Raw genomic sequence first — 24,788 nt, 5'->3', positions numbered from 1 at the left:
AGGGTGAAATGCAGTGAGATTTGGGTTTAGATATCTAATTGGTACAAAGGGGGATGTTACATTTAAAAAAGCTTGTTTTCCAACACAACAGAAAACAAAAGAAATCTTATTTTGTGGTGTGAATTTCCACATTCAGATGACGGGTAGACTGTTTTTTAATTCCTTCCTACATTTCCCAAGTACCAAACAGAAGCAAACGGACTTCAAAGCAATACACTTGAACTCTCAACAGTCGAATTAATTAATTTGTCGTACTTACATGGAGAACAAAAACAGTTTTACAAATGCAACGCATGAAATACATGTACCTCACAGCTTTGGACGCTCAAAGCATGTCAGGTTATACCGAGTACCCTAATCCCGCATGTAAGTTCACTGCACACATGCGCACCGGGAAGTGTCGACCATGTTCAAAATATTAAAATGAACCTCTCCAAATAAGCATTCGACCAAAATGTTGTTTTTGCCCTTTTCGGCGCCCTGCTCTGTATGGGCGGTTTTTGTCAAGTTATTGCATGGATGTGAGATCAAAAAGGGACACTAACACTTTTTTCATCAACTGGATTGCCGTCCCCAGACTCGAGCCTGGGGACGGCAATCCAGTTGATGAATAAAATGTGTATTGGTGTCCCTTTTCACCTTTTTTTTCTGTTTGCGTGTTAAAATCTCCAAAATAACAGCAGATTTTAATGTTGCAATGATATCAACATTGAGGTTTGGTCTCAAATGGCACTGAGCACACATTGACTAAAAATATGCATGGCGTCACCATTTTTTTCGGCTGGGGTGGGGCAAACCGTCTAGTTAAACAATATTTAACTGCAAGAGGCGTCAATATTTTTTTTCTCGAGCTAATTGATAATTTTGATACTAATTCTTCTCTTCACTTCTTGTGCAGCTTTCCCTTTTATTAATTTGTTCAGGGTCCCCCTTCGCGGTGCTTACGTATTACTTGTATGAGTGTAAATGAAAATGCACGGGAATCCTTTCAACAGGCAGCCTACCAGGGAATTCTAACCCACTTGCAAAGATGGAAATTCACACCCCTAACGAGATTTCTTTTGTGTGTGTGTGTTGGAAATCAAACTTTGTTGAAATACAAAATCTCCTTTTGTTTGAAGCAATCTGAGACCCAATTTCACGGCATTCCACCCTGATGATTCATGATAGGATTTATGAAACTACTGAAATATTCGCAGCGGCGAGATGTCCATTTGACGGCTGATATGGCTGACAGAATGAAATGGAGTCTTTTCTTCCTCGTCATGAAATCAATCACAATGAAAACTGATTGATTCACTCTTAATCAACGTTCATTTCAAGAAAGAAAATTCAATGCATGAATTGAACTTTACACTGTAGTATGAATCAAACCGATGCCTCCAAATTGTCCACTAGCCCCGTCATCCCTATCAATGTCTCTGATTTAATAACTGATCTACTTGTCACCTGTATCAACGCTGTTGACTGCACTACATAGGACTGAAATGGGGAGGTGCTTATGGAAAAGTTAGGAGGAAATGACGTCAATTTTTTTACTGAACACTTGCAAAAACAACAGCAACAAATGTATCAACAAAAAACTACAACCTGTCAAATGAATGACATTACATGTGAGACTATTGCACAGTGTAGAACCATGGTTGTGGATTGCAGTGTTCATGTCCATCATTACTGCAACTATCTCCTGTATAGGAGATATTACACAAATATCAACCCTTACACAACTGTTTTAAGCAATACATTTCTGCAACATTACGTCAATAAAATGTACATACGGATGCATACATGTGCATCTATGTTTAAAATGAACATAAAACAAAACGAGAGTGTGTGCACCTTGACACAATAAATAATACTTTGCCAAAGCAGAATGCCTGACCATACTTAAAATATTAAAAGCAAAGGACCTCAGAATACACAGAATCTCCTGTCACAAAAATCTAAGCAAACCGAATGTGCAAGTTCATATTACTAAAGTTATGTTGCATGTTTGAAGTAAGATTTGTTGTACCTTAAAAATGAAAATAAAAGGCTTGAAATTTAAGTTTTAAGTTTGGAAAGTGAAAAAAGCTCAACATCTCCATACTCATACTTTGAACATACCTTGAACATAAAGGCCAGACCTCCATCTTCATGTCATCTAGACGAGATGATTGGCGGGGTGAAAGGGGTTTCATTTCCTCATTAAACCCCAAGTTACTTAAATTCTGCTTGAAGCAGAGAGTGTGGGTGCTTGCATGGCACTCCCCGGCAGTTTAGTCCAGCTATTAACTACACTTTGACTCTAGAAATGCTTCCTGACATTAAGTCTTAATCTGGATTTGGCTAGTTTCTGTGAATGACTTCTGGTTGCCTGATATAGTCAGCTTCCTGAAACATTGAGTCTGCATTATTCCTGTCTATTTGATGCACGATTACGCAGGTTTGAATAAACCCCCCCTTTTCTTGCTTTCCAGTGTAGTGAGGTGCAATTTGTTTAAAAACCTTTCATCAACAGACATGTCTTGTAGACTTGGGATGAGCACTGTTTCTATGTGTATGTTGTTTGGATTCATTGGGGTACTTTTAATTTTTACCCAGGGTATCAGATAATTTCAATCCCATGGGAATGACAAGAAAATCTCTACTGTACATAAGACAAATAAGTGTGTGGATGTTTAGGAATTAATAAATACATATCCATATTTATTACATAAAAACCCTTCTTACCCTGTTCAAATGTTAACACAGAATACATGTACAATAGTTCACTGTGATATGCCTTTGTGGACAATAGCCAATCTAGACAAAATATACTGTACAATTTACTCTCTGACATACTATTGCTTTTCAAGGAGACTCACAATAACCATGAAAAGAGGAATGCAAATGCAATTCTAACAGAGAGAATGCCAAGCACTGAATCAAGGTGGAAATATGGATGGAAGTAATAACTCTGCAGTTTACAGCCCATGAAGAACAAACCCTTTACACAACACATCAAATCACACTTCTCTACCGAACTGAGAATATGATCAGTCAGTGTAATTGTGTCTTATAACAAGGATAGAGTAGACCTAATAAGCAAGCTTTTTCAACGTATTAAGTTAACAAAAAACCTGACCGCCCTTCTGGGCACGACAAAAGACCCAAAAACTGTCTCAGTAATGAGGAAAACAATAAATAAATTTTCTGTTAAAAGAAGAAAAGCTTCATAATATCTGGCTCTTCAATAACAGCAATGTCTACAATCTTGGTTCATATAGTTTTTTTTTAATACTAGTAAACATACTGAACGTCAAAAACAATTTCAGAGATTTTAGATTGCATTTTGATCAATAAATATAAATTTTGCAAGTTGATATTACATGGGAAGTTTTTAAACACAATGCGGGGCTGTGTCTACAGGACCAATTGTGTGCCCTTGTACCAACTTGTCAACAGGTGCCTGCCTGTCTCTAGACAATAATGGCGAGACAGACCTGGGAGAAGAGGTACTAGACTCCTTGTGCAGTAGCACTTCTCGACTTTGACAGGACAGTTTGTCTGACACAGTCTCCAGTAAATCTCCCACCATGTCTAAGCTATCCTGCATCTCTGGGGGTACAGTTGGCAATATGTCTGATGAACAGCAAGATGGTGCATCAATTTCATCATTATTATGTCTTTCCTGACTCAAGTGCTCTAGGTCATCTACAGAGCCAGGTAGTCTAGCTGTGGCATTTTGCTCACCACTGCATGGACTGTCAGCTGATGGGTGTTGAGAGTTAAGATCCAGGGGAAAGTCTGTGTCAAATTCTGATGTGTTTGCCTTTGCTTGATGCAACAGTGAATGTGATTCCTTGGGTTTAACCATGTCTAGTTCTAGTCCATCTTGTTCAGGGTCAGCAGCTGTTTTCTCAGTGGTCTCTACATTGGACAATGACTCTGATGCAGCGCACCAGTTACTATCATCCTCGGTAGATGACGCTGACTGCAGACTGCGTGTATATCTATCTGTTGAAGCACGACTTGCTTGATGCATCAATTGACTAATATTGTCCAGCTGCAACAAATCACAATGAAACATTCTCATTTGTATCAAGAAAAGGACAGAGTATTGAAGTTTGACGTCATTTTGAAACAGGAAGTGCAGTGCAAACGAATGGAGTACGTGTGCATGTTGGTTCCTGCGTTGGTTCTCGTATTAGTGCACTTCACACACACAGCAGTGTGTGTAATATATTCACTTTGGTACTCTATCTGACTCGTAAGTGTGACATCACTTCAGTTAAAACCAAGCCCACTGAGCATAGAGTTACTTGAAACTGGAGAATAATGCGCAACGTCAGAGTTCATCCAATGGGAGCCTGCAATTAGTGGCATGAAAGGTCACTTATGAACCAGATAGGATACCTGTACACTAATCTTGTTTTAAAATGATTTCATAGAGAAAATTTCACGTTTTTACATGCGCACATCTCTCAGTGGTCACATCTGGTGGTCAGACCCATTTTGAATGAAACACAAAAGTCATGACATAAAAGAACATTTATAGTGATTGGAATCAGGTAAAAAGAAAAGATTAACAGAAATGATCCTTTAAGTGAAGATAATAAAGTACCCCTTATGGAATTATTTTTAAAGGCATGCCGAAATTTTCAAGAAAAAGTGTTCAGACTTTTCCCTGATTGACGAATTCTGCTTCTGCAATACCTAAACACACATTTTGGCGCAAAAAGAAATAATTTTACAGAGTAAAGCTACTGGGATGTCACTGCTGACTTTGACTTGACAACTGTTCTTTCTGTGTTTTATGAGTACAGAGACCAAGTGAATCTGACCTGATAATACATGTACATGCCCTCTTGTAGCTTTGCCTTAGATTAGAGTGGCTCCATTTCTTTTCTTAGCCCATTTGGACACTCACCTCAAGCATATCTTGGGCAGCATCTTCTTGATTCAGACTTATCATGGTGGTACCATTTTTGTCATCCCCACTGGCAAGATGTAAGCTGCTCAGACAGTGGCTAGGAGAACTGTGAGTGCTGGAATCTGATGATGCAGGCAAGCTGGTGCCACTCTCCAATCCTGCTAGATTTGAATCATCACTGGTACTAGATGCTTGGCGGGGAACCAGTGAGGACTGTCCAGCCATCATGTTCTTAACCTCACTGGCAACAAAGGCAGCATTTTTGCCTACAAAGACAAGTACAAGAGAGTTTTTGACAGAGGCTTCAAATAATCACTTGGACTATCTTCAACAAACTGATGAAAATATCAACAGCAGCTGAGAGAAAAGATTTTTGGAGGGCATTTTTATATTTCGGGAAAGACCATCAACTGTTGTTGTGCGGAATTTATAATTCATCTACTCAGGTGGGTTACAGTCAAAAGCGGGTAAGTTTATGAATGTTTTCTCAAGATCTCACACAAACACTGAGTACCCAGTGTTATATAAACTTACAAGTCAGTATAACGGCAAAAGCTGTTATTAAAATGATCATCAATTGTAATTTCTAAGGTTTCTATTTTGGGGGGAGATATTTCAACATATTTGCCTTCTTGGTCCCCTCATAACTCTACCCTCCTCCCTTCTACTGGGACACAAATACTTTACACTCCTTAACTAACAGCTCAGTAACAGCTCACCAGGAGGCATATTCCAAAGTCCAGATATCTCAAGAGTCTTCAATTTCTTCTCCAACTCTGCCACACGATTACCAAGTATTCTGCCAACAAATAGCATGAATTAATGTTTAAGAGACAAATGAAATAAATCTTGAGCACCAGTGACACCTCTGACATCCACAGCTCAATTAGTCTCTCACAGTCCTCAGCTTACTCCATGCAATGTTTAAGTCCCCATGGATTTCATTCCAAAATACATATTTAACAATCTGAATATTTCAACAGTACTGTTCAACTGCTGAACCTCTGTCTTTAAGCATATTATTTTTGTCATCAAGCAATCAAGACTTTTGAGTTCAAAGAAATTCAGATTACATTTTTGGAAACTATTTGCAGCTTTTATTAAAGGAATTCAGAAATAAACATGACTCTCTTGCCTGTATTTGATGATTTCTAGTAATGCCAGGGAATGAGTTTGAATGGAGGTACACTTCTGGTGCCAGATATTTATAGAAGTATTTTCAGCTTTGGTCATATCCAAAACAGGCTTTCAGAGCTACGGCTATGTCTACTGTTAGTATGTGTACTTCCAATGTACAATGACGTATTTCCAGACAAAAGATTAGGAGGTATCCCTAGCTACTATAATTATAAAGGGGCTGGAAGGGGTTTTGCCAAATTGGATGTTGATCTTGAAAGAAAATATCTGCCGAGAAACACATGTAAGAATAACATTATGAAACAGTATTCATTTGACAAGTTGCTACTACGTTATACCATTCATCCTGCAGGCAACAAGCATGCCACTTGGAGGTCAAGAAAGACACAGGGAAATGGTAAGCTGATCACAACAGAAATACTGAAGTGATATGCCTGAGGTAAGCAGTCTCCGTACAGTCAAGACTATCATTGTAATATCAGGCCAATCTATCAATGCCTGGTTTGGGCCTGAAGAATATTTTTCTAACAACCGACCTGTCTAATTTGCAGACACTCCATCTTGCAAATGATGCCCCAAGGTCTACAGTGTACCACACTGAATACAACACATGCACAATTATGTGTGAAAGGCATTAGCATGAGAAGCTGTAAGTGAATCAATGTGAGTGCACTCCATTCTATTGCACTGCACTTCCTGATTCAAAATGACTTTACACTTCAGTACTCTATACCTCAACAGTGCATGTACATGTAGCTCTGGACGACCTCTTTAAGGCTTTCAGTCATAATGTACACTTTCCTGTGCAAACATTTAAATATGAGGAAAAACATTCTACAATGTGTTCTTGTACAATGCCTGGGAATACAACAGACATACAAGTATTCACAAAAGCCAAGTTTACCAAGCTATTTTGTATTTGATATTAAAGAATTGTCAGACTAAATAAAAATATGTCTGTCAGTCTTGGCTCCCCATCCTATGGTTGGCATTAGTTAATTAATGCTGCCTTTCCGTTATTTCCCAATACTTACTTGTTTGTATTTCTATGATGGTTGACTGCCATGTTCTTATCATGTATGGTTTCTAGGAGTGCTGTTGCCAAGGACTGCAGGTCAGCCACAGATGATGGTGTTGCAGCAATACCACCAGACTTACCCTCAGCAAGTAATTGCTCAACTAAACAGAGATGTAAATAGGTCTCTATTAATCTTACTCCTCATTTTAACTGTGATGCGATCTGCAAAAACCCTTCACATAGTAAGCTTTGTCATCTGGATACATATAAACTTTCAATTAACATGGACACACTCTCATTGGATATGATTAGGAATGAGTTAATATGGTACAAGATGACCTAGGGATGAATAGGAATAGCATGGGGTCAGAAAGTCTAGTGTGACCATTTGAATGAACATTGTCCGGCAGAATCCAATGACATCCAATAGCTGTGAAAGTGTGAAGCCTGTTGAATCCAACATAATCCAACAGCTAGAAAAAAAGCCTTTTGTTAACTGCTCACATCCATACCCTCCTGTAGAAAGTGCTCACGGTTGGATATTGTTAAGTTAAGCATGGTTAAGGTTCAACACTAATCTTACATAACACACAAATGTTACTTTTTGAAGAGCAACTTTAAGGAAAACATGTTTTCTTAGATTTTATCTGTTCAAATAAATATGGAAGCATCCAAATCGAATGCAGTGTCACCCTGTGTTCGTAGTGGATAAACCCTTGTACATGCCAAACAGTGCATGTAGCCATTGTTTTGCATTCACACATGGCAAGGGTTCCCCCTGTTTTCTCTGAAAGATGCAATCTACATTCAGAACTTGCATCTTGGCATAAACAGAAAACAAGTCCTTTTAGCTTGTTATAGTGGAGCTCTGAAGACAAATGACACTGCGTTCGATTTGGATGCTTCCATATTTACTTCAAGATAAAATCAGAGAAGACATGTTTTCCTTAGAGGTGCTTTTTAAGATAATCAGGTTTCAAGGTCTTATGCTCTCATTTCTAATCACATAATTCTGAGCTTCAGACTTATGGAGTTTTGTTGTTAATGAAAATAAAATTCATTTGTATGTATAAAAAACTTATTTTAACAGTAATTTACAGTTGATGCTAACAGCCTTTTGCCTGGAATTCCTCCTGCCGTTATTGTCCATTGAAGTGGCATGTCCAATTCTAACAATCTTCTGCTGGGAATACACTTAGATAGACATCCACATTTCAGTGAGACACTTGCGCTGTTTTTGTTACATTCGTATCACATGGTAACGTCCTTATTCGGGTCAAAAATAATCTTCTGTCTTTTTCATTCTGTTTATAACATCAGAATGATGTAGCTCCTTGAGGCAACATGTATACCAAATGAAAGACTTTCAATACTCTATCAATTTCCTGATAAACCTGAATTTGACCTTTTGACCCATTTTTCACCCTTACGACCATCTTCCAGGCACCCAACGAAATGTAACCTGCAATGCAAATCTTGACATTTTGAGTAAGCAGTATGAGTGCAAAGGGCATAAAAATGAGCTCTTTTGATTTGATATTGATGCATTATTCCACATATTACAACACTGTAAAAAAAACAAGACACTGCATCAAAGCAAGAAATGCAATAAAAATTTCATTTTCTTTGTACTGAAGTTTAACTTTCTTTGTATATTCCCACATAAATACTGCCTACTTGTATGTATTAAACTCTCTTCCAGTTGCATTGCTCCCTAGTTTGCATTTGTCCTCCAATTTGAACCAAAACTACAGTGTCCCACTGCCCTTAAGAGAGGTGAAAATCACTGATACCTTGCTTAGGGGATACAAGAAGGCCTCCACTACTTGATGATCCTAACTTGATAGAACTTTTGCCTCTTCGTCTTTCAATAGCTGCCTATGAGGAAAAAAACACAAAGAACTGTCAATGATCCAACCCAGAAAAGAAAAGAACTCTAGTCGTACCAAGGAGACCATGGATAAAGTACAGCCTGACTGTTTCATGTATTTTAAGCCTTTCTTAGAACTATAGAGTCAAACTGGGTGAACCTAGCACCCTACACGTTTGTCGGATTCAGACCTATAAATCATGACTATTTCCTCATGTGGACACTTATGGCCTGGCTATTGTTCACTGATGTGGCAGTATTGTACTTGGTCTAGCCCAAGTCCCTGTAAAATCATAATAAACCCATCGCAAGTCATGTAGTATTAAGCCAAGTCACAAACTCAAATTAACTGTGACTGGTATCATTGTTCGCATTAATGACTAGTCATGTGAAATAATTTGTGACTATACTTGTGAAAAGACTTGCAATGGACTTGACTATACTGTATGTTGGTTAGAGAAGATGACGCCTAGTATCTGCTATTACTGAGGCTCCTGTGAGTGTTCTGTGATCATAGGCTCAGTAGGATGTATGGCCTAAATGCACAAGAACCATATCAGTAGTGACAGAGAGAGACTAAACCAACTCTAGAATGCCTTGTTGTCATATACTCAGTGCTCCTAATGTCAAAAATGGGAAGCACTTTATGGACTAAATGGAAAAACATAATGATACAAGAACTTTCATAGCACAACAACTTTGATCAGATGCAACTACATGTGAAGTAGTTGTTGTTATGAAAGCTTTTGCAGTCTTTATGTTTTTCCAGTTACTCCCAACCCAAACACAGCTATTCGCATTTTTGCCATTCTTCCTACACAGAATGTCACATCCCTGAATTATTCCCAACCCAAACACAGCTATCCACATTTTTGCCATTGTTCCTACACAGACTGTCACATCCCCAGTTACTCCCAACCCAAACACAGCTATTCGCATTTTTGCCATTCTTCCTACACAGAATGTCACATCCCTGAATTATTCCCAACCCAAACACAGCTATCCACATTTTTGCCATTGTTCCTGCACAGACTGTAACATCCCCGGTTACTCCCAACCCAAACACAGCTATCCACATTTTTGCCATTGTTCCTACACAGACTGTCACATCCCCAGTTACTCCCAACCCAAACACAGCTATCCACATTTTTGCCATTGTTCCTACACAGACTGTAACATCCCCGGTTACTCCCAACCCAAACACAACTATCCACATTTTTGCCATAGTTCCTACACAGACTGTCACATCCCCGGTTACTCCCAACCCAAACACAGCTATCCACATTTTTGCCATTGTTCCTACACAGACTGTAACATCCCCGGTTACTCCCAACCCAAACACAGCTATCCACATTTTTGCCATTGTTCCTACACAGACTGTAACATCCCTGGTTACTCCCAACCCAAACACAGCAATCCACATTTTTGCCACTGTTCCTACACAGACTGTAACATCCCCGGTTACTCCCAACCCAAACACAGCTATCCACATTTTTGCCATTGTTCCTACACAGACTGTAACATCCCCGGTTACTCCCAACCCAAACACAGCAATCCACACTTTTTGCCATTGTTCCTGCACAGACTGTCACATCCCCGGTTACTCCCAACCCAAACACAGCTATCCACATTTTTGCCATTGTTCCTACACAGAATGTCACATCCCCGGTTACTCCCAACCCAAACACAGCTATCCACATTTTTGCCATTGTTCCTACACAGACTGTAACATCCCCGGTTACTCCCAACCCAAACACGTCTATCCATATTTTTGCCATTCTTCCTACACAGACTGTAACATCCCCGGTTACTCCCAACCCAAACACAGCTATCCACATTTTTGCCATTCTTCCTACACAGACTGTCACATCCCCGGTTACTCCCAACCCAAACACGGCTATCCACATTTTATTTCAGTACCCACACAACACCTGTATGAGATTGTGTTTGTAAAGATGAGAATACTGAACACCATTGCCACTGGGCACATTGAAAAGCACACACACAGACACTACAAGTGTGTGCCAACTCAGCTAAAAACTGGTCATTTATTCTTCATCAATTGCTCCCTACTCAGTTTATGGGCACCAACCAGTAAGTGTACGCAGTGTTCCATATGCAGGAATTCTAGCACATTTGGGAACAACAGGTACAAGTAGACAGCTTGGAAATAGTTACTCAGCTATAGATTTCACTGGGATGTAAGCAAGCATATTATATACATGTAGCAGTATTTTCACTGACAATTTAATCTACCTACTGTAAGAATAGTGACAGACAATCAAAAATTCAATCCACGTTCCTTGCCTCAGACACATGTCACTTCACTTGACTGATTTTGACTGAATGAATTACTTTGTTGAAAATGTTAACCACTTGCTGCGGGGTAGATTTTTGTTGAAGCCGGGTCCTTTTCAAGATTTTATGTTTTCAAAATTCTTCAAAAATTCATCATTTCATTTAATGGCAGTTTATACCCACATGAAGGACTCTTTGGGCACTACTCTACACCTGACAGTTAACCTTCATTGACTTTTGAATATTTCAGCCAGGCCTGCAGCCTTGGAAAAAGAGCCTAGATTGTTCCAAAACCGGCACAGTGCACTGCTGACCTCCAGATTAGCATGCAGCGGTGCTGTGTGGCTCATCACGCTGCGGTGGTGGAGAGCTTTTGTCACTGGTGGAAATCCACTCGCTCTAAATGCCTCAAACGGTGATATACTGTTTCAAAACCAGGCTGGATTATCTCCACTATTGAGAGCGAAAAAATGTCGATAATGCCCAGCAGCTCAGTCTTTTGTGCTGAGCACGGTCTTTTGTTATAAGGCCCAACTCTTTTGTCCCAGTTGCGGGCTCCCCGGCTCTGCATATAAAGCCGAAAACTCGAAAATGGGTCGCCTGGTAGGAAGTGGTTAATATGATCAGTTTTAGGTCCCTTTACCTTGTATTTAGCAACAGTTGCTTGGGCTACACTCTTCTCCTCCTGAGCCTGCTTTAATCTCTCCTTCAAATACCTGAATGTACATTTACATTAAGGATGCATACAAAATCATCATACAAAATACCGCACAAAAGCACAAATCAACATCTGTACGCTCATGAGAAAAAACGTTGCTAGTACATGTACATACATGCGAAGGCGGTCATGATATACTTGTTTATAAGATACACTTCTTTGGTTACATTCAGCTCCAAGGCTTGGTTAATTACTGTCAAGCAAATTTTTTTTCCTATACACGTTTCAAACTGTTCTCACATGCTTATTACTAAGTACATAAGCAAAAACAGTGACACATTTCAAAGTGACATACATGAAACGGTTTGAGGGTGGAAATTCGATTTCACCACCCCAAGGTCCCTGTACTTGGTACAAGGAAGTTGACAAAACAGTTCCCTTGGCTTTACCTAGGGAACAAGTTTGTCAACTTCCAATGCCAAGAAACTCAAGTCAACTGTCCACTCCAAATAAATTGTGTTACTCGTTTTACCATACCTCAGACATGGACCAGTGACAGTATCAGGTATGGTAACATTACACATTGGACAGACATTCATACGTTGACTGTACACACCTACAAAGTAATTTCTTTCTTGCATTACCCTTTCCAGTTTCTGTACACAAACAAACTAATTGCTTTGCAGTTGTAAGTAGTGAACCACAGAATGAAGACACTATGTTCTGTCACTGTTCTCATACCCTAACACTACTATCTCAGCAGCCCCTGTTCAAACTGAGTAGGTGTACTGTGCTAGGCTGCCAGCAGTTTGCAAGGGCACAGCAAAATGAACGTCTAGCAGCACACAGGATGAATATTGCCACATTATGTCTAACTTGCAATAAGAAATCAAAATCCAATTTGAGGAGACAAAGCGTCTGATGACTCAAGCTCTGACTCAAGTAAGTTCATTATAAACGGAGAAAACCTAATGAACTTCACAAAGAAGCATGTTTCAATCCAATGCAGACAAGCAACATTATCAGGAACTGTGTTTTGTCTGTCACTAAGTTTTTTAATATTTGTAACCATTGGGACTCATCTTCGTAGACCTAGTCAACTGTTTAGAAATCTTTTAAAAATGCAAAATAGTAATGCTTTTATACCAGTTACTTACTTGTTCTCCATGGTGAGTGCGTCTATATCAACAATTCTCTTCTCATCTCCTCCCAAGACATAATTAAGTTCCTGATTGAGACGTTCTGCTTTATCTCGGAAGTAACCTCTCTCAGTCACCAGCTCAGTTTGTTCATCGATCTTAGCCACAAGGTCTCGCTCAAGTGCCTGAAGCTGAATAAGAAGGTTGACATAGCAGAATAGTCCGTCAGATATCAAAGTGTACATTCAACATACACAAGCAACTCAAAGATAATTAAAACCTATAAACATCTAATGGATGAAATATTTTTTAAAATCATTCAAAATAATTGTTTCACATTTCTTAATATATTTGTAGCAACTGGTAGTGATGGAGAATAAAAAGGAAATTATCTGGATATCTCAGTTTGCAGCTGAAACCAAATGACCTTACCACACTTTGCCATAGATGATAAAGGTTATATTTTAACCTGGGGGCCAGGATGTAGTCCATGCATAAAAAACCTTGGAATGTTCTGATCCTGTGTATAATTTCACTTCCCCCTCCCCCAATATGAAAATGCTGAGTATTACTTAAACCTGTTTTCAATAATGCAGAATTGACCATGGCATTTACACAAAGCTCCTGAAGGGAGAAACAGTTCAGGTAACAGCAGAATAAATAACGATTTCCTGAGATTAAAATCCAAATTTAACAGACAGTACATCTGATAGCCTGGCCACAAATAAATCCTGTTGATTGACATCAGCACTTTTACATTGCTTTGGACCTAAAAGGTAAATTGAAATATCAAAGCCATGGTCACAATCAATGTTGTAAAAGTTTACCGTCCTAGTGCTATGACATCAGTACAGTTATATGTATCCCACCAATCAATGCATCCCTCATTCCACCAATTCAATCTACCTTCCACCAGATCATCTCACCTGTTCCCTAGCAGCTTCTAGCTGGTTGACCAGCTCTTCTCTCTCATGTGCTGGGAAGTGTCTGGTTCCAATTCCATCATCTCCTATTCTTTGCCTCGCTATGTTCTCTCTCAAAAGCTTTTACCAGTAAAAAGAAATAAGTAAAATACTGATAACAAAGTATATGAAATTTAAAACCAACAAAATTTACCTTCAAAGAATCAAGTGATCTGTTGTATTATGTACATGTACATGAGTACCACTGAACAAATGTCCATGAACACTCACATATATTTTACACGTACTTGAACAAAATTACAAACCCAAATACAGTATAACATTGCTATACCAAACACAACAGGGTCCATAGAAGGATTATTCAGTACTGAGGTGATTTACATGTAGATTTAGTTTTGCAGTAATTTAGCCGCAGGGCTGACATGTACATTCACATTCAAAGACAGTCTCTACATTGGCCAAATCGATTTTTTTTCATCACTCAGGCTTACTTCTTTTTTACGATACTATTTAATGCCTAGTGGTGAAAAAATCATGAAGAAGATTTAGCATACTAAAAGTTCTGTTAGAATTCTACAAAATTCTGATAAATACTTGTACAACTTGGTAAAATCGGCCACATGTGAATTGTCTGTCATTCACACCTAGTGTAATATCCATTTAGATTGGGTTTACAGACTGAAAAAAATCAATGGGACGGGAAATGATAGGTTTCATGTTTCATGAATTCCTCCTCCACTTATCCTAAGTGAATTAAGGGAGGCCAAAGTCCACATCACACAAACTAAGCTAAAGTAAAACGTGAAACATGATTAGGAGCAATGACAAATTGACATGATATCAATGCTACAATGCCATGGCATTACACACTAGCTAGTATACTATGCACAAATCAAAATTGTTAAGTTGTTTGCATGCAAGTCATTTAAACAATAGATTTGGTAAAAATATGTCTGAAAAAATGCTTTATTGGCAAAAAACACGACCCCCACATGGCAAGGTAAACCCCTAACTTAACTTTAACTGGCCTTTATTTTTAAATCATTGGAATCAGTCGCTCAGTATCCCCAATCTTATCTTGGCATTCTATCTGTACATGTATTAGGACCCATGTAAGCAAATTCAATTTGTTGAGTTTTGTAACACATAAGATAGTGTACTTGAATGTCAAATTTCATGATCAAAATTATCAACTGATATTACCAGTTTATGAACTTCATTCTTTGTCTCATTGGCTATACATGACTGTGTACCTTGATGTCTCCCTGTGCCTCTGCCAAGTTCTGTTCCAAGTCGACAATTCTAGCCTCTGCCTTCTTGTTCTGCTCCCTTGCCTCTCGTAAGACCTGAACCAAACTCTGCAAAACAAAGGTTACCGTCATATTGATATTTCCAACTGGATAACCTGCAAGCAATGTGCTCAAAGTTTACAAAGCAAAGCTACACTTGTGTGACGGCAGCATGCTTATATCCTTGAAAGGAAAAGACTGCAGACAATCTGCAATTGCTAGAAATATTCAGTTCAAGCCCTGGATATTCTATGAGGAGTAACCATGGCAAGTAAACGATGCAATATCACTTTTAAATTACAATCTTAATGAACATGAATGGATGGATGTACTAAATACAGTGTGATGTAGGACTGTTTGAAACCACCTAGGTTCACATATTGTGACCACTATCCCTATCCTTTTGTCTTTTTAATATATTCTCAGGACTCAAACAGAATTCAGTGATGGCAAAAAGTGAATCGTGCTGAATTAAATGGAATCCTTCAGGTTCTGATGTTCTTCCTTGGTAATGACAAGTTAACAAAATGTTTCCTCTACTTGGTGTCCTTGTATGAGGTATACCTGTAGTCAACACTGAAATAGTGTTTGAACCTGAAATACTTGATGTAATTTTAACCCCACATCAATATGTACATAAATACACGACAAATAGTGAATGTAAAACGAAATGATGTGCCACAATCCACGTATGCATTACATGTACATGTAGATTCACAGTAGTGACATTTACTACTACCCTATATTTGGACTTTGTAACAGACAGATGGTGGTTATCATATTCCACTGTCAATGTGGATTGTTGTATAAATATAAATTACAAGTACACATATATGCACTCACACACTTGATATGACAGTTAGAAAATGCATGTTGGAATACATGTACGTTACTAGTAGCTGCTCATGAATGCCATTAATGCTGTCTAATGCAAAGACTTTAATGGATTAAGTGGAGCACGTACATTGTTCATGTACTAACACATTGGCACCTGACTTTGACAAATTTCATTGGTTGAAAACTGAACAATGAATTTCAACATTTTTTGTGGACTGTGTGAACCTAAGATGTACGCTGGAAAACTTTAACTCTCCTAAATTTACAATGCAACATGTACATATCATAACATGTGAAATGCCAGCAAAGAAGAACTTGACAAGATGAATGATCTGATGAAAGTCTGGGGTAACACCATGGACATCTTTATCTTTTGTGAATGAATGGGGTTGTAAACAGAATCTGTGGACACTTTTCAGACAGTATCCTCAGGAGATGTCAGGAGACCTTGATGATGACTGCATTCTCCTGAACATGGACAGAACATACCAACCTACCTCCCCAAATAGTTTATTACATGTAAATTTTGATGGTGGTTCAACCCTGTCAGTATCAGAGGTGATGACTTCTTCATTAGCAAGCAGGACGTTGTGGGTTCAATCCCATCTCCATAAAGCTTGTCCAATTTTTTGGACATGCTCTCAAGAAGCCTGTTTCTGAAAGTGCTGTATGCCTTTGGCATCACATCTGTGAGACATTAATTTTAATTTACGTCTGTCAAAATTCTAAGTAGGGCCAATACAAGTAAATTAAGAAGTACTTACATGGTTTCTTCTCTCAGACAGTGGATCACTCTCATTCAATGACAACCCTAAAGCCTGCCAAGAATATTTAAATAAAAGCCACATGCCACATCAGTGAATAATTCCAAATCAAAATGGTGACTACATTATTCTGATCCAAGTGCCAGGTTAGCTTAGGAAGCCTGAAATGATTTATTGAGTATAAATAAATTACTGGTTAGTTTGGAAAGGTGATCTGGATGTATAATTTACCAAAAGTACAATTTTCATTCACTACTGTATCTCAGTTTTGTTACATTATCAGTAAAGTATAGAAAGCAGCCATTTAAGGTCACATCATCACATTATTGATCAGTCTCAATTCACATGACTGTACAGTATGTTTCTGGGGTTACATGTTGCAAGGCTAAGTCTCTCCATACAAACTGCAACACAAACGTAGTTCTGCTTTAGCCCTTACCCTCCAACATCCATCAGAATCCCAGAGGAATATTGAAGGATTTATCTGAATTGAAACGGGTACAATTACATGTAGAGTGGATGTACACCTTTACATGGGTAACGGTACAATGACTGTGCTATTGTATTCGAGCTGAGCGGATGATTTGGGAAGAAAAAGGATGTCTGGCAACACTGCTTGTGGGACTAGGGTTAAATGATCAAGTTCAAGACATTAATAACAAACCCTTTCCCTGTCTGCACACTGCTTCTTGAGTGCTTGGTATTTCTCTCTCAGCTGTTCAGCCATTAAACGGAAGGCATCCTTCTCTTGCCGTACATTGTCTAGCTCCTCTGCAAGGATTAGCAAGGCATCCTTCTTAGCTTGCAGCTTCCGCTTGCAAAGATTGTACTGGAGAAATCATGAAAAGATGAGCTTTCATAAATAAATGATACTTAAGACAGGAATAGATAAGGTTGCAATCAACCCACTGACTCTTTACTCTGGCTCTCGTGAATGTAGCAAGGTTGAAAATGCAGTACAAATCTACAGTGGCCTTGGTAGTCAACAATGGCATGAGTTATCATGCCTGAGACAATGAGAGCTAGTTCCAATGACAAATGAACAATTCTGTAGACTTGTTTCTTCCATGACCTTGACAGGTACATCACTTACCGGTACCCTATATTTCTGTACAAACTTGTACATGTACATGTATGCATATGGTGAGAATGTGATAGGTTTCTACAGGATCTATGGACATTTATGTACATTTGAAAATTGTGTGAAATTTGAATGTCTGAGGGAGAGAAGTCATATTTTCTTGGTTTCTAAAATAAAATGGTTATTTTTACGGAAACCGGAACAAGATGACGGCTTCAACAGATATGTGTTATATCAAACAGTAGCCAAGTATTTGAAACACAGCCTACTTCCTGTCATGACCAAGGTAATTGGCAGAAACTGATGAATTTATCTCATTCTGAATGTATGTTGAACAAAGTGCCATTCATGTAATATTGTGTAGACTTGTGCATGTATTTCTGTCTGATAGTCCGGAAGTGGTTTAAGGATGAAACCTGATGATTTTGATGAGCACAGTGTGTGTCTATTATTTTTGGAAAAAGCAAAGGTGCACATTTGCTTGTACATCAAGTATTGCCTGATTACATCCAAATGTTTAAACAAAATCTGGTTTACCTGTACGCAGATTAGTTCCTGATTTTTCCACATTAGTCTTATTACGAAGGTACAATTCTGTTTTCAAACCTAAAACTTACCCAAAACTCTGTTTGGGCATTTGCAGAATGCGCTGCCAATCACATACATGTACATGTATTCCACCTGGAAACTGGCTACTGAGTCAAGTTGACTGCCTACTCACAGTAAACATGTCATTCTTAATGGTCATGATCAATGGAAATCAACCAAGCATGGACTAAAGCAGTGATTCTATGCCCTGTAATATCATGTCAAAAATGGAATGGTTAGGAGGGTTGAAGTGATGGCCCACAGGGGTATCTAGTCGCTTGGTGCTGACCATAGAGCTGTGGCCATAGAAGCGCTTCTTGACAGTGTTCTTTAGTCTCTCCAACATACTGAACAGTGTACACCCAGCAAAAGATAAGACATATGACATGAGAAAAGCTACAAGTTATGGTGCCTTTAGTTCATTGGGTGGTACCGGAGGAGTATCTAGAGAATGTGTCTGATTCCAAGACATAGTTCTGGCAAACAACACATCTGTTAGAATCACACTTGAAGGTGCCATGCTGGGAGGGGGGGAGTGTACCCAAGGAGGGGACCTCCACCCGAACGATCAGATCCCCTGGGTTTGGGGGATGCCTGTACACGAACATGTAGGCCACAAGCAGGATGTCTGGGATGGCACTGACAAGGCAGTCTGAAGTGTGGAGGATATGAGGATTGTCATTAATTATTTTGCAAAGCGGAAGAAGACAAGGATGAAAAGTGGTGACCAAGGGAACCTTGAGGATGGTTTCTTTGAGGGGGGTATTCTCCATGAGAGCAAGACTTCTGGGGACAGAGCAGGCCCTGTTGATATACATGTAGCTTTAAACTTTATGATACACGTACATGTAGCTGTGGCCTCTTTCAATCATGGGCCAATTTCATACAGCTGCTTAAGCACAAAATTTGCTTAGGCATGAAAAAACCTTGCTTGACAAATCAGGTTACCAGCCCAAACTCCATATGATGTATATTGTTTTGGAATGGTATTCACCAGTCATTTGGTCAACACGGCAATCATATAGATTTTGAGCTGGTAACCTTTGTTTTTTAAACAAAATTTTTTTGTGCTAAAGCAAATTTGGTGCTTAAGCAGCTTTATGAAATTGGCCCCTGATGCCTTTTCAGTTCCTGTGTATGACGGGAGAAATGTGAATCATTGGAACAAATGTGTGTCAGCCTGAGTGCTTGGCTGTATGCAATACCAGTCTTGCAGTGTCTAGGGTGACAGCAGGATGAGTGATGACACTGATGGGTATCTGTAGACTTGGAATAAATTCATGGGCAGGGTTCTGCCCAGGATGGTTTTAGTGCCGGCAGGACTATCTAAGCGGAGCGCCACCATCGGTTGGCGCGGAGTGTACCAGAAAATTTTTGGAATCTAAAAGCCCCCAGATGGCTGGAAACAGCACTTTCTGGGTGTTTTCAGCTGTGTATACAAAGCCTAGAATTAGGGATCTCATGTCTGAAATTTCTGAAATTTAATAAAAAAATTGAAAATTTGTAATTTTGGTCAACTAGGATGAGGTGATAATTTTAGACGGGCAATTGAATTAGAAAAAAAAGAGTAGAAATAAGTATTGATTTTATTCTGTAAATCCCTTAAATATTGAATTAATTTCTATCTCTATGATGCCCATAATTTTTCATTGCTATTCAAATCATTTTTCATTTTTTTTTGTGTGTTGAAAATAAGGCGAAACATGCAAAATCTTGGCAGAATATTTTCCTTATTTTCTTTGTACGAAAGTTCGTACAGTATGCATATGGGATAACGACATTCATAAATGTGTGCAGGGATTTTCCGAATGGTCATTTTAAAGTCTACATGAACATAATGTAGATTGGTCATTTGCTTTTCTGACACATCTGGCCATGTGTCACGTGCATACTGAAAGCGTGTATCTTGCCATATGGAACTCGTTTACGGAAAAGGCAAAATCATGCTGTTACTTTTGAATAAAAAAATTGCGGAGTTAATATTTTCACCGTGGGATAAACAACAATTAACGAATGCGGTGCAATCTTTGGTTTAAAAAACGATCGCAGTGATCGTTTTATGCAACATCGAGCAGAAAATACATGCACCGAATGTTGCTAACCGTGGTCGGCGCGGCGAAAACAGTCACGGTCGATTGTCAGTTTTGCAAGTACATGTAAAATTGTTTTTCTGCCAGATTTTTAAGTGTTTAAACGAAGTGTGAATGGGGTCATTTGCAATTTTGTCTTTCTGAAAGTTAAGCCAAATTTTCTTTTCAAGTTGTGGAACTGGGTAAAATGCGGAACTGGACAAACAATGCTGTACATCATGGAGAGGGGGTTTTCCGATCTTTGCGCACTGAGAGCGTTGCATATGCAAGCCTATGTGTAGCCTTCCAACCAATGGAAAGATTCGTTACGCACTATGTACACGTGCATTGCGCGTAACAAAACCTCCTATTGGTTCATGTTAATATTTGGTCCAGAAATGTTGCATATGCACGTACGTGGGTGCGCAGACGATATGCATGGCAGAGCAAAGTGAAATTTACGAAGAAATTTTATGGTTTCTTCACGATCTTCATATCTTCACGATCGATCCCTCGACCAAGATGCTACTTTATTTGGGTTCTTATCGGGAATACGTGCCGGTCGGCAAAGTTGATTTGGCAGATTGTGGCGGTCGGCAATTCTGCGTGCCGGTCGGGCCCGACCGGCAGCGGCAGATCCCTGCATGGGGTACTCAATTTCAGTCATATTCCTGAATGTACTGTATACATTTGCAACCCTTTTAATGGGATGATACCACGTGATTTGGGGGGTCCAAATGAAATCTGAAGTTCGAGTCTGGTTCTTTAAATTTAACGTTTTCAAATGAATACACTACGCTGGGGAATCTGACTGAAATTAGCTCCCTCGTGAATACCGTCTATACAGGTCCATAGTCACCCAGTTGCTCTCCTTCCGGATGCTGATGTCAAGAAAATTTGCCTGATAGAGGGAATATTCTGAAGTAAACTGGAACAAGGAGAAGCTGTGGATCAAATGCCTCTGGACCTTTCAAAATCGGGTAGCCTGAACACCCAAGAAGGAAACTACTAATTAATACATGTAGTTGAATACTCTGTTCTCTTCCTTGCCTCCAGGTTTTGTCTACAGACTACCCCTACCCCTTGGGGTCTACTACTTTCCATTCTATTTATTCTTGGATCTATTCCCACCTCACATCCCTTTGTTGTTCAACCATGTCTTCATGCTGTCCTCTTTGTCCCTTTATCCAGCCACCAGCTATGCTTGGTTGATTCCCTGCTTTCTTGTTTTGTGTCTGTCAGTCCACTTGTCATTTTGTCTTTGACAAAGATTCTGCTAGGATCAAACCGATAGGCCCTCCTATTTTTGTGAAAATTTAAAATGTGCACAAAGCTTTAATTTTGTAAACATTTCTGTAATTCTTGTATTTGCATTATTTGCACCTCCGTACCTGAATGGTACAGTCAAAGCTCCATGAGAAGGGCAAAATGGCTGTCAATGGTTACGCTGCTTAGACATCATTTTCTTGTGTGAAAAACACCATTTTCAAAATTGAAACGTTCCTCAAAACACTTGAAATGTTCGTTTAGCCTATGCCTCTATAGTACATTTAAAATGTACTTTGGAGGTCCTGGCAGTGTGTTGATGTTACTACTGAGTGTTAATGGTATGTTGACAGTGATTAGTAAGACCCATTCCTAATGCGCTCTGACTCCATATACATGTACATGTACTGGTACCTGCAGTCAACTACAGTACAAGGTAATGTGGAGTGCATTGCTTCTTCAACGGCAGAACCAGACATTTTAAGCATGTTTTGAGGGATCAGGCAATCTGTGATCCAAATAATGCACTCATACTGTACCAATGCCAACTCAGACCCACACCAACTCAGACCCACACCATCTCAGACTCATGTAAACTCTGACCCATGCAGATTTGGATCCAACCATGACCAACTTCCACAGTTCCAACCATGACCAACTTGCACAGTTTTGACCATGACCAACTTGCACAGTTCTGACCATGACTGAATTGCCATGTGTTATTTTGTTACTTTTATCCATATTTTGGGACGTCTGTGGTATTTATGTTAATATGAATTTGCATATTCATGAGCAAAAACTGAGATGTAATCCCAGGCACCAAACCTCAATGTTGCGCTGAGTTTTCACACTTGGCTTTTGAAAATTTTCATTTCCTTTGGCAGTGTAGATGGTTTATTGTTGTATAAATTAGGCAATAAGCTAGCAAACCACCTTTCTCTATGCTCAAACTCAGAAAAGTTTTCAAACAGCAAATTTGGAATTTCAAATTTAAACATGAAAACATGTGGACTGAACAGCATCTTCCTGGATTTACATCCCACACTAAGCACCCTTATGTCTGAAAAGTTTGGTCAATTTTGATTGTTATTCCTCTTTGATTTCTTCTTCCATGGTCTAACGTTATGGATTCAATTAACAGATGTCGCTCACCTCATCCCATGTCACTTCACCTGGAACCACTTCGCCCCATGCCCACATCGCCCTGTTACCACTTCGTCCCAGCCGTGTTTGAACGTGTTTGGAAACTCTGACACAAACAAGGCACCTTTCTTGTGAGGCTTTTATACTAAACTTTGAAAAATGAAAGAAATAATATAATTTCTTAAAAGTTTCTCCTGTAGTCTTCTGTGTGTCCCCCGTAGACCTTGGCTCCGGCTCCTCTTCCATTTTAATCCTTCCGATTGAGCCACTAACATTAGGCTCTCTTTTTTGAGTCCGTTTTGAAATAAACTTGACTTTTAAAGACAGAAATAAGAACTGCATGTCTCTCCTTTCTATTACCCTTTAGCAAGTATATTCACTTGATACAGTCAAGAATGACAGCAACCTCAAAGTTTCGATAATCATATTTTGGTGAAACCATGAAGGAAGGACACAAACTATGCATGTGCAATTACAATTTCAGCATAACTTAACTCCTTAAGGCGCTGAGGAATTCATTGCATGTAGGCCTATTGTCATGCCGCGTGACGTGACTTCATATTGATAGGATGATCATCTTTATTGTTACATTTTCCTTGGCAAATTGCCTGAATTTGAACCTACATGTACATGTATAGTTTGGCTGGGCACATAAACTGTCGACGTTGCAACCTTCACCGGTAGGTTAAAACTTAATCCATGAAATCCATAATGTTAGATGTTAAAGTTTACATTGGGGTGAAGTGGCAATAGGGTAAGGGCGAAGTAGCAATGGGGCAAAGTGGGGCAATGTGACTGTTAAGTCATTTAATGAGGGCACTACTGGCACAATTCTCCAATACAACCATGCACATTTCAATTGGAATTGCTTGTTGGAAACAACCAGACCAGTCTGCAATGAATGGATCTTGGACTTTATTTCCCTTAAAAAAATCCTCCACGGATATGAATCTATCGAAAAGGATAAGAAAAACTTGTATAGCAAGACTACATGCAATCTGATTAAGAAAATTTTTTTTAAAAGGAAGTTAAAAAAGAAAACAATTTCCGCCCACGGTGAGATTCAAACCCAGCACATCACATGGCAGTGTCTGTACGACTGTGCTATCACAATGCCACAACAAGAATGGGAAATTAAAAACTTAGTTGATCAACCATACATGTACACAGGCTTCATACATAGGCCTATGACCCTCATCAACCCTGGGAAATTAAAACCTCTGTTTGGTCATCTTTGCTCTATGGATCAACCATTACAGAGGCTTCATACGTACATACCAATACATGGATGTTTATTATTGATGCTCATCAACCACGAAAATTGAGCTTCATACGTCTGATTGCATATACATGTAGGCCTATATCTCGGGACAGGGGAAAAACAGTTGACTGACATGTATGACTAGACTGATACAATCTACCGACATGACCGTGAATGATGACCGACAATAGCCTAGGCTACTTTGAAAAGGACAAGGCTACGTGCATGACATGACGTGAGTGACTGCCGTCATTATTTTATTGACCAGACATTGCCAGAAATCACTCAGATTTAACGCCGTTCTTCTGTTCGTGTATTTATTCTATCTCAATTTACGTACCTCACTGCAAAGTGTGTGCCAATCCTTTTGGCTCTTTATACTCAGAGAATTTTGCGTCTTCTTTCGGTCAGCAGCTGCCATGTTGATACGTTCGACATTTACGTAGGCCTACATACTGAGTACAGTTATACTTATAGTCTAGTTTGTACCAAGGATCGTATCTTTGGTTTGTACTGCATTTGCTGTGGGCCAGCCCGTCGAAAGATCGGTAAC

The 24,788-nt window shown here is 39.2% G+C and overlaps 1 protein-coding gene across 1 annotated transcript; it reads right to left on the bottom strand.

Moving 5' to 3' along the window:
- Positions 1 to 131: 131 nt before the first annotated feature.
- Positions 132 to 24,776, bottom strand: ccdc149 (coiled-coil domain containing 149). Its single transcript, XM_022240860.2, has 12 exons — positions 24,576 to 24,776; positions 17,492 to 17,656; positions 16,828 to 16,881; positions 15,191 to 15,295; positions 13,941 to 14,057; positions 13,033 to 13,205; positions 11,861 to 11,933; positions 8,843 to 8,927; positions 7,066 to 7,210; positions 5,614 to 5,693; positions 4,892 to 5,160; positions 132 to 4,027 (listed from the first exon to the last, which is right to left on the bottom strand). The coding sequence occupies exons 1-12, from the start codon at positions 24,654 to 24,656 to the stop codon at positions 3,362 to 3,364; spliced, it is 2,013 nt and encodes a 670-aa protein (XP_022096552.1). The 5' UTR covers positions 24,657 to 24,776; the 3' UTR covers positions 132 to 3,361.
- Positions 24,777 to 24,788: the final 12 nt, after the last annotated feature.

The sequence above is a fragment of the Acanthaster planci genome, linkage group LG13 (genome assembly GCF_054643075.1).
Source record: "Acanthaster planci isolate LZ-2023a linkage group LG13, COTS_SCS, whole genome shotgun sequence".
In the NCBI taxonomy this organism is placed as follows: domain Eukaryota; kingdom Metazoa; phylum Echinodermata; class Asteroidea; order Valvatida; family Acanthasteridae; genus Acanthaster; species Acanthaster planci.
This window is presented reverse-complemented; position numbering and strand designations above follow the sequence as displayed.